General features: G+C 38.3%; 1 protein-coding gene across 1 annotated transcript in view; it reads left to right on the top strand.

Moving 5' to 3' along the window:
• Positions 1-1,400, top strand: part of LOC124709056 (feline leukemia virus subgroup C receptor-related protein 2) — a 731,120-nt gene extending 729,720 nt beyond the window's left edge. The window contains exon 7 of the mRNA XM_047240704.1: positions 105-1,400. Coding sequence (XP_047096660.1) covers positions 105-396 — 292 coding nt within the window. The 3' untranslated portion in view covers positions 397-1,400. The remainder of the gene's footprint in view (positions 1-104) is intronic.
• Positions 1,401-10,499: the final 9,099 nt, after the last annotated feature.

The following is a 10,499-nucleotide window of genomic DNA, read 5'->3' on the forward strand; positions in this document are numbered from 1 at the left end:
ATATGGAAGTTATATCAACAAGTATCTCATATAGTATCTCTAACATCCTGGACAGTGAAATTGTAAATACTAATGGGAGTGGTGCTGTGCACCCATGTGTACAGGTTCTTCATGACGGGCTACCTACCCGTCGGCTTCGAACTAGCGGCAGAGCTGACGTACCCCGAGCCCGAGGGCACCTCCGCCGGCATGCTCAATGCGTCGGTGCAAGTATTTGGCATCGCCTTCACGCTCTTCTACGCATGGCTGTTTGAGCTTGCGGGCGACATGTGGGCCAACGGTGCGCTTTGCATCACGCTGGTGGTCGGCACTGTCATCACCGCAGTCATCCGTGCTGACCTGCGCCGCCAGAGTGCACAGCGGCAGCACCTGCAGCCAGTACCATTGCCTGCCTGATAGGTGCGCCACAGTTGGCAGCCCTGCACCAGCAACCTGGGCTCTGCCTGCAGCACACAGGGGATTCCCTCACTTGGTAATGAAGTACTGTGCTCTACCCAGTGATATATAACTAGACTGGATGTCTAACTGCAGCTGTCTGAACATTCCGAACAAGTATACTCGTACGTGATTTCTTGCTGAACTACAGTATGGAGGCTATGAAATATCACTAGAATGTAAGCAAAATACCTCCAATTCTGTGTCGCCATGAGCCTATTACATTGAATGTTACAGATTTCTGCAGAAGAATGAAATAAATTGTTTAAAAACTAGAACAAAAGGGTGACAAGTCTGCTGTATCATTTAAAAACTTTGGGCTGATTAGAAAGTTTATAAGCTTTATTTCACTTACCCTTTGCTCATACTTCTCTTACCATACACACAAACACCATTAAATGCAACAGAAATTGAGGAATTAAGTATGATATTATCAAAACACTTAAGAATGTGTAATTCATAAACTCGAGTGTACTGTGTGGTGAAAACGTTTGTTGACCAAAGTTGACATTGTTTGCTGAAACAAACCACTACTGATCATAATAATTATGAATGGACTAATAAGGTACTCATTAAGTGTAAATTGATATTCAAATTGCAAGCCCACTTATTTCTCAATCCAAAATGGAATAGATTGTTATGTACTCGGTGTCTGAAGTGATGCATTGCCTAGCAGCATTTTTGATGCCACTCAGTGTCATAGACACAAGAATGTGTTACTCTCGATGGGACATTAAATATCAATTCTTACCAATTTCCTGTGGTATACTCACAGTAAAGATACAAACAACATAAAATGTCTCTGTAACACTATATTTTCTGTTACCATTTGCACAGGGTCAGTTTAAGGAAAAAGTGAGAAGCCACCGCTTGGCACACCAAGATGAGAGCAACATCCAACTGCAAGATCTATATTATAATGTGTGTCACAATTATTAGTACAACCAACCTCAGGTGAAACTGTATGAAGGGTGGGGAGGGGAGGGGAAGGGAGGGGGGTGGCACCATATAATAAGTCACTTGTTGTGACTATCTTACTTAATGCAATCCCCATCTGCTATCACTGCTTCAAGGTGCAAATTGGACGTATACAATTTAATCCAAATCAGTGTTATTATGAACAAATGTTGGTTGTGTTATGGGAAGGACGTAGAGCAGTTGCTTATCAAACAGTGGCTGACTGAACTGAACTATAACCACAATATATCAAGAAAACTTTTGTAACTTGAATGAAAATACCCATGACAAAAACAGGAAGCAGTTTATCTTCAGATAATTCTGTAGTCTATTAAATATGCTGGAACTGTAAAGCTTCTACGCTCTCGTATAGTTAATGATGATTTCTTCTTTCTCTATGTAGGACTAATGATTGTCATGACCCAAGAATGGTTCAGGAAATGTTATGCTGCCTTCTGGAGGAGGATGGAAAGATACAATTAGGTATTGTGCCAAAAAGCTGTGACATCCACCCAGAATATTTAAGATTCGTATTTATGTATGTAAATAGTGCACTTGTTACTTGTTGACACCATTAACTTATTATACTGTATGATGTTAATGTCATTGGCAGGTTAATGAAATACATCTGACTATGTTATCACAATTATCAACTTTTTTCATAAGCAAGTGAAAACATGGTGTGAAGATCAAAAGCTACTGAGTGTTATAATGTATCACTGAAATACACATAATCATGTGTCCGAGGTTTATACTATAATTCACTGCCCTGTTTCTCCTCTCTCTTTTCTGTGTCATTTCCATTGCAGCACTAAGTTATTGTTAAGTTTACTAAAATAAGTGTTTGAAATAGGCCACGACTGCCTCCATAGGTATTAGAATTGTTGCTTATTAAAAGATGGCTTAGAGTGTAATTTTCAGTGATTGTTCTTTTTATTTATGAAACAGTGTGGCGTCTTATGTTGTTAAATGAGTAATTCTTTGTATTAGTCAGCAGTGTTGTTTTCAATCCTTTGCAACTATTTTGCTAAATCCTTTACAAATATTTTGCTACAGTGGTGTCTAATTGAAGGTCTGAGTCTAGTATGTGAAATAAAACATGTTTCTACAGCAAAATATCCACTTCTGGCATGAAACACAGAAAGTATTGTTTCAAGGTTAATTTCGAATCACAGTTGTAGTTGCAATTTGGCAGTTTTGTATTCCATATGGCTTATATCCTAAGATACCAGTATTACTGATTTACAAATGAGTCTGAATGTAAGAGAATCTCATTTGTGATGTTCTCCAAACATCAGAACAGATGATTCATGGAACATAAAATGTCTGCAGCCCTGTCTGTTAGATCTTTCAGGCTGTAGGTGATTAAGTACCAGTGACATGTTCATCTTGAGAAGAGATTCCTACAATAATTTTTCACAAGGCCTATTGGCTGTATTTTGCTTGAAGGGCTAATTAAAAGATAGAGTTCACATAAACACCATATAAATATTTTAACAGCTAGTCCTTTTTGTTTCCCAAATAATCTATTGGAACACTATTCACATTTACGTACCCTCTGAAATAAAATCATGAATCACATTAAAATAAAGTTGTATCATCGACCATCAAATAATATCCTTTTATAAGAATGTTCTCTTGCAAATACGAGTGTATTTGAGATAAAAAAAATGAAGTAAAGGATCAAATGTTCAGATTTGGAAGCTATTAACTGAAGCTGGGATTCACAGTTTGAATTTTATTTTTGAAACAGCACACAGGATTTCAGGCACTAATAAGAGTGAGCATGAATTACTTACATGAAATACAAAGAATTGTTCCAATTTTTTTTTTTTTTAGATGTCAAACACTGATTTCACTAAAATCTTGTATTGAAAGAGTGCAAATATGAATAATTATTCCTGTAAGCTTGTCAGTTTAGATCAGTGTGTTCAGTATTGCACCCCTACAGCAATTACTGGCCGTTCCTTTTATACAGTGTGTCCCAGTGCAAACTGAATTGTTTATTCTGTTGCCACTGCTTCATCTACATCACCACAAGAATGATGTTGTATATAATCCACTACGTGAACATATTTTATCATAGGTGTACACATGTCTTTGACAATAAGATGTGATTCTGGTATGGTCACTTGCTAGAAAGACTCAAGCTTATATTTATAGAATAGTAATGCCATTGTGTCTTAACTAGAGCTGTGCACGTATAAGAATATTGTATGGCGTTAAATCATAAGAATTTGTTTGGACAATATAAAACTATTTTGTAGTACATTTTCACTATTTATTCTTTATATGTATCAGTCCTGGAAGTAAGCCTATATCATAACCAATGTAAACAACTGATGAACAAGTAATATATTTTTATGGCTCTTAAATTTGTTTGCAAATTACATTAGGCTTGACATTGTCAGTTAAAATGTGGTTTTTATCATCATGACACTACAAAGTACTATTTTTTTTCTCAGTAGTAGTTTTAAGATTATCCAGAAAGTGTGCATCCCCAGAACTTTAAACAAAAGCAAAACATATTTATGTGGAAAAATTTATAGGAAGATGACGGCAACTGTAGACATATCTCAACACATTCATCTAAAGAATAGTGACATTTTTGATACTGTGGGATCAATATTTGTACTTCTGTGTCATAGACTTCTGCTGACTGCAATTGGACCCAGGGTATGTCATACAAACTTTCCTGTCCCTATAGGAAACTGTTGAATGTTCCTAATTTTTTCAGGTAGACAAAAAATGCAGAAGTCTACTTGCAAGCAAGATGTCGACTACAGGATTGATGGGAAACCATACCCCAGCATAATGTCAGCAGAAAATTTGTCATGTGCTGAGTTGTCTGTAAGCATTACCATGCCCTACCAAGCAACATTCGCTGAGTGTTACATGCCCCTTGACCTGCATGGTATGCTGCAGTCTCCACTGTTTTTACAGTTTTGGTATACATTCACTGTTTTGGCTCAGGACAGAAAATTGATGAGCTGAACATTCCACATTGTGAGTTGTCATAAGAGGCGGCCATCTACTCAATTCATCAATGTAGGCATTTTGAGAAGATTCTGAAAATAACTTGCTTGGCAGCAAGGTGCCATGTGCCCATTCCTGAACTGAAATCTACAGCTTGCTCCTGACTTCCAGTCTATATACTAGAAATATCTGATTAATTTTGGCCATCACTATATTCTGTCAATTCCAAAACTCCAACAGAGACCTGCACATGCAGGTTTTTGATTTACCCTCCCCCTCATACAATATAAGACCTACCTTTTATCATAGTGAGAAACTTACTTTTTTCTGAAATCTAATGCAAATGACTTGTTAATTATTTACGGATAATGTATACACTGTTTTTTTTTTCTTTTTCTTAGAAACAGATGCTTATTTTGCCAAATTGTATGGCCTAAATCCCTTCAACATAAAGTGCATTGCATACAAAACCTTTTCAAATATACTATCCTACCATTTACTTCTTTGTCCAAATTTTTATCAGAAACTATTGAACTAATTTTACTGTCTGGTAGACGATTGCTATCTCTGCTAGTGATTCATTTACAGAATGTATGTGCAACACAGCAGGGACCATAACAACATTTCAGTCACCCTTGTTCTGACCAAAGGTTACCATTTGTTCAATTGTTGGTTATGGAACACAAGCAAAGTATATTTGCTTCACACACTGTCTGCTATATGGAATATAATGGAGAAAATGCAGCTCCTAATAGACTACCTGCTACTTTTTTCACAGCTATAATGCATACCAATACTATCCAAGTATTATTTCTTTGTGTCTGAGACTTTGACTTGTAAATTGGCAGAAGTCACCAAATTTCAACAAAATATTATATATGCTCTATCAAGCACCAACCATTGCTATTATACAATACTTCAGTACTGTTGCAACCATAATACCAAACTTTGTGTTCCAAAATTTGTATTTTTAAGAACTACTGTTTATACTGTAGACACAGACACAAAGACATAGGCAGAGAGAGACAGATAGATAGATAGATAGATAGATAGAGAGAGAGAGAGAGAGAGAGAGAGAGAGAGAGAGAGAGTGAGGGGGGGGGGGGGGGGATACAGAAGGAGAAGTTGACAGTGGTAACAGCCAAATTCTATGCATTTTTATTCTGACCCCCTCATTTATACTTCATTTGTAAAGTTTTTATTTCTACTCACAGATTGTATTCAGATTTGTTTTTATCAGTTACGCCCTTTTACCAACTTCAACATACTATTTATTTTCCAACATTATGAGTTTGCACTGTTGCAATGTACTGTCAGCATTTCCCCACATTTTTCCAAGCAAAATGGGAGTCATGTTTTCCTCTAATGTTGCAATTTATTCCCTTTGAGAATGGACACTTTCAATAGTTTCAGTAAATGTTTTGAGCACTTTTCAATGTTTTTTAAGCTGCTTCAATATAAAACTATGAAGAAGATAACTACGTTATTCCACAGGGATAGCAGTCAAATGTAACTATTTTTTCATCAACACAGTATTCTTTCTGCAGAAATTTTTTCTAGAATGAGACTTTTTAGATGGCACTAACTACTTTTCTTTTTTTAAAACATGTTCTTTGCATACAAAATGCATTATTAGGAGTAGGATTGTGCTTGGTTTTCTCCACATTTTTCTTGTCATGGAATGTATGATTATGTACATAACCTTGTACAGATTCTTTTCTGCTCACCAGTCTACTGACTGGTTTGATGCGGCCCACCACGAATTCCTTTCCTGTGTTAACCTCTTCATCTCAGAGTAGCACTTGCAACCTACGTCCTCAATTATTTGCTTGACGTATTCCAATCTCTGTCTTCCTCTACAGTTTTTGCCCTCTACAGCTCCCTCTAGTCCCATGGAAGTCATTCCCTCATGTCTTAGCAGATGTCCTATCATCCTGTCCCTTCTCGTTATTAGTGTTTTCCACATATTCCTTTCCTCTTCGATTCTGCGTAGAACCTCCTCATTCCTTACCTTGTCAGTCCACCTAATTTTCAACATTCGTCTATAGCGCCACATCTCAAATGCTTCGATTCTCTTCTGTTCCGGTTTTCCCACAGTCCATGTTTCACTACCATACAATGCTGTACTCCAGACGTACATCCTCAGAAATTTCTTCCTCAAATTAAGGCCGGTATTTGATATTAGTAGACTTCTCTTGGCCAGAAATGCCTTTTTTGCCATAGCGAGTCTGCTTTTGATGTCCTCCTTGCTCCGTCCGTCATTGGTTATTTTACTGCCTAGGTAGCAGAATTCCTTAACTTCATTGACTTCGTGACCATCAATCCTGATGTTAAGTTTTTCGCTGTTCTCATTTCTACTACTTCTCATTACCTTCGTCTTTCTCCGATTTACTCTCAAACCATACTGTGTACTCATCAGACTGTTCATTCCGTTCATCAGATCATTTAATTCTTCTTCACTTTCACTCAGGATAGCAATGTCATCAGCGAATCGTATCATTGATATCCTTTCACCTTGTATTTTAATTCCACTCCTGAACCTATCATTTATTTCCATCATTGCTTCCTCGATGTACAGATTGAAGAGTAGGGGCGAAAGGCTACAGCCTTGTCTTACACCCTTCTTAATACGAGCACTTCGTTCTTGATCGTCCACTCTTATTATTCCCTCTTGGTTGTTGTACATATTGTATATGACCCGTCTCTCCCTATAGCTTACCCCTACTTTTTTCAGAATCTCGAACAGCTTGCACCATTTTATATTGTCGAACACTTTTTCCAGGTCAACAAATCCTATGAAAGTGTCTTGATTTTTCTTTAGCCTTGCTTCCATTATTAGCCGTAACGTCAGAATTGCCTCTCTCATCCCTTTACTTTTCCTAAAGCCAAACTGATCATCACCTAGCGCATTCTCAATTTTCTTTTCCATTCTTCTGTATATTATTCTTGTAAGCAGCTTCGATGCATGAGCTGTTAAGCTGATTGTGCGATAATTCTCGCACTTGTCAGCTCTTGCCGTCTTCGGAATTGTGTGGATGATGCTTTCCCGAAAGTCAGATGATATATCACCAGACTCATATATTCTACACACCAATGTGAATAGTCATTTTGTTGCCACTTCCCCCAATGATTTTAGAAATTCTGATGGAATGTTATCTATCCCTTCTGCCTTATTTGACCGTAAGTCCTCCAAAGCTCTTTTAAATTCCGATTCTAATACTGGATCCCCTATCTCTTCTAAATCGACTCCTGTTTCTTCTTCTATCACGTCAGACAAATCTTCCCCCTCATAGAGTCTTTCAATGTATTCTTTCCACCTATCTGCTCTCTCCTCTGCATTTAACAGTGGAATTCCCGTTGCACTCGTAATGTTACCGCCGTTGCTTTTAATGTCACCAAAGGTTGTTTTGACTTTCCTTATGCTGAGTCTGTCCTTCCGACAGTCATATCTTTTCCGATGTCTTCACATTTTTCCTGCAGCCATTTCGTCTTAGCTTCCCTGCACTTCCTATTTATTTCATTCCTCAGCGACTTGTATTTCTGTATTCCTGATTTTCCAGGAACGTGTTTATACTTCCTCCTTTCATCAATCAACTGAAGTATTTTTTCTGTTACCCATGGTTTCTTTGCAGCTACCTTCTTTGTACCTACGTTTTCCTTCCCAACTTCTGTGATGGCCCTTTTTAGAGATGTCCATTCCTCTTCAACTGTACTGCCTACTGCGCTATTCCTTATTGCTGTATCTATAGCGTTAGAGAACTTCAAACGTATCTCGTCATTCCTTAGTACTTCCCTATCCCACTTCTGTGCGTATTGATTCTTCCTGACTAATGTCTTGAACTTCAGCCTACTCTTCATCACTACTATATTGTGATCTGAGTCTATATCTGCTCCTGGGTACGCCTTACAATCCAGTATCTGATTTCGGAATCTCTGTCTGACCGTGATGTAATCTAATTGAAATCTTCCCGTATCTCCCGGCCTTTTCCAAGTGTACCTCCTCCACTTGTGATTCTTGAAAAGGGTATTCGCTATTACTAGCTGAAACTTGTTACAGAACTCAATTAGTCTTTCTCCTCTTTCATTCCTTGTCCCAAGCCCATATTCTCCTGTAACCTTTTCTTCTACTCCTTCCCCTACAACTGCATTCCAGTCGCCCATGACTATTAGATTTTCGTCCCCCTTTACATACTGCATTACCCTTTCAATATCCTCATACAGTTTCTCTATCTGTTCATCTTCAGCTTGCGACGTCGGCATGTATACCTGAACTATCGTTGTCTGTGTTGGTCTGCTGTCGATTCTGATTAGAACAACCCGGTCACTGAACTGTTCACAGTAACACACTCTCTGCCCTACTGTCCTATTCATAACGAATCCTACACCTGTTATACCAATTTCTGCTGCTGTTGATATTACCTGATACTCATCTGACCAGAAATCCTTGTCTTCCTTCCACTTCACTTCACCGATCCCTACTATATCTAGATTGAGCCTTTGCATTTCCCTTTTCAGATTTTCTAGTTTCCCTACCACGTTCAAGCTTTTTACATTCCACGCCCCGACTCATAGAATGTTATCCTTTCATAGATTATTCAATCTTCTTCACATGGTAACCTCCCCCTTGGCAGTCCCCTCCCGAAGATCCGAATGGGGGACTATTCCAGAATCTTTTGCCAATGGAGAGATCATCATGACACTACTTCAATTACAGGCCACATGTCCTGTGGATACACGTTACGTGTCTTTAATGCAGTGGTTTCCATTGCCTTCTGCATCCTCATGTCGTTGATCATTGCTGATTCTTCCGCCTTTAGGGGCAATTTCCCACCCCTAGGTCAAGAGAGTGCCCTGAACCTCTATCCGCTCCTCCGCCCTCTTTGACAAGGCCGTTGGCAGAATGAGGCTGACTTCTTATGCCGGAAGTCTTCAGCCGCCAATGCTGATTATTTATCAAAATTTAGGCAGTGGCGGGGATCGAACCCGGGACTGAAGACGTTTTGGTTATGAATCAAAGACGCTACCCCTAGACCACGGGTTGCTTATTTAATCCATATTGTTGACCCCCTATGGAAAGGAAATGGGAATGATTAGAAATTTGTGAGAGAATTTTTTAACTTCTTCGACTGTTGTGAACTGATGTGTTGGTATCCTGTGATATGTTGACAATAGAAATACATTATCATTAATTTGTGAAATTTTTGAAAAATGGGTGAAATTTTTGAAAAATGGGTGTACAATATGTAATGTAGTTATTGTATGTACTGTGTTTGATTAGAATACAGTGCTGTAAAAGAGTGACTATGCAAAGCCTAGATAAGGTGTACATAAGATAAGGCTACTGCCTCAGAAATTGTTTGATGACTAAGAACATCTGGGACATAAAGATTGAAAGGAAATGTGAGGATAATAAAGAACTCCCCTGAAATCTACAAACTCTTAAAAAGTTTGTGACAAAACCTCTGCCCAGGCTATTTGCCTGACTGCAGGGAGAGTCCACTCTCTTTCTGGCACAGCTCTAGGAGGGAAGGGTCACCCATCACTCAGGCCACCTTTTACTCCCGAGAAAGACTCCGGTATTTGATAGCAGGGTGAATGGACAGGGGGGTCATCCTAGAGGAAATGGAATGAGGAAAGGTCCTCATCCCTATCCAGGATTGAACCTAGTACCCTACCCATTAGAGCGCAACAGCCACATACAAAATCTTATGCCAACTAGAATATTCGAAGTACTTACAGCAAATTTAAGAAATTAACACTATGAAAAAATAAACGTAAAAAATACAAAAACCATGGCATACCCTCTTGTTAAATAATTAGTGCAGAATTTCACATTCAACTTAACTTCGGATCACCACAAATCTGAAAGAGCTATCACACATACACACACACACACACACACACACACACACACACACACACACACACACACCATAATATATTAAAAAATCAATGTAATATCTCATTAGAAACACGTGAAAATAATAAATGAAACAATCGTTTCAGATTCACTCAGTTGAAAAGTAAGTGTCTACTGGAATGAGAATGAAAAGGGGGTAAAAAAATTTCTGGTAGATTTAACACACAAAAAAATTTAGGTGATATAAAATTGTATCTGCATAAAAAATCTT

This window comes from Schistocerca piceifrons, chromosome 7 (assembly GCF_021461385.2).
Source record: "Schistocerca piceifrons isolate TAMUIC-IGC-003096 chromosome 7, iqSchPice1.1, whole genome shotgun sequence".
NCBI classification, from domain to species: domain Eukaryota; kingdom Metazoa; phylum Arthropoda; class Insecta; order Orthoptera; family Acrididae; genus Schistocerca; species Schistocerca piceifrons.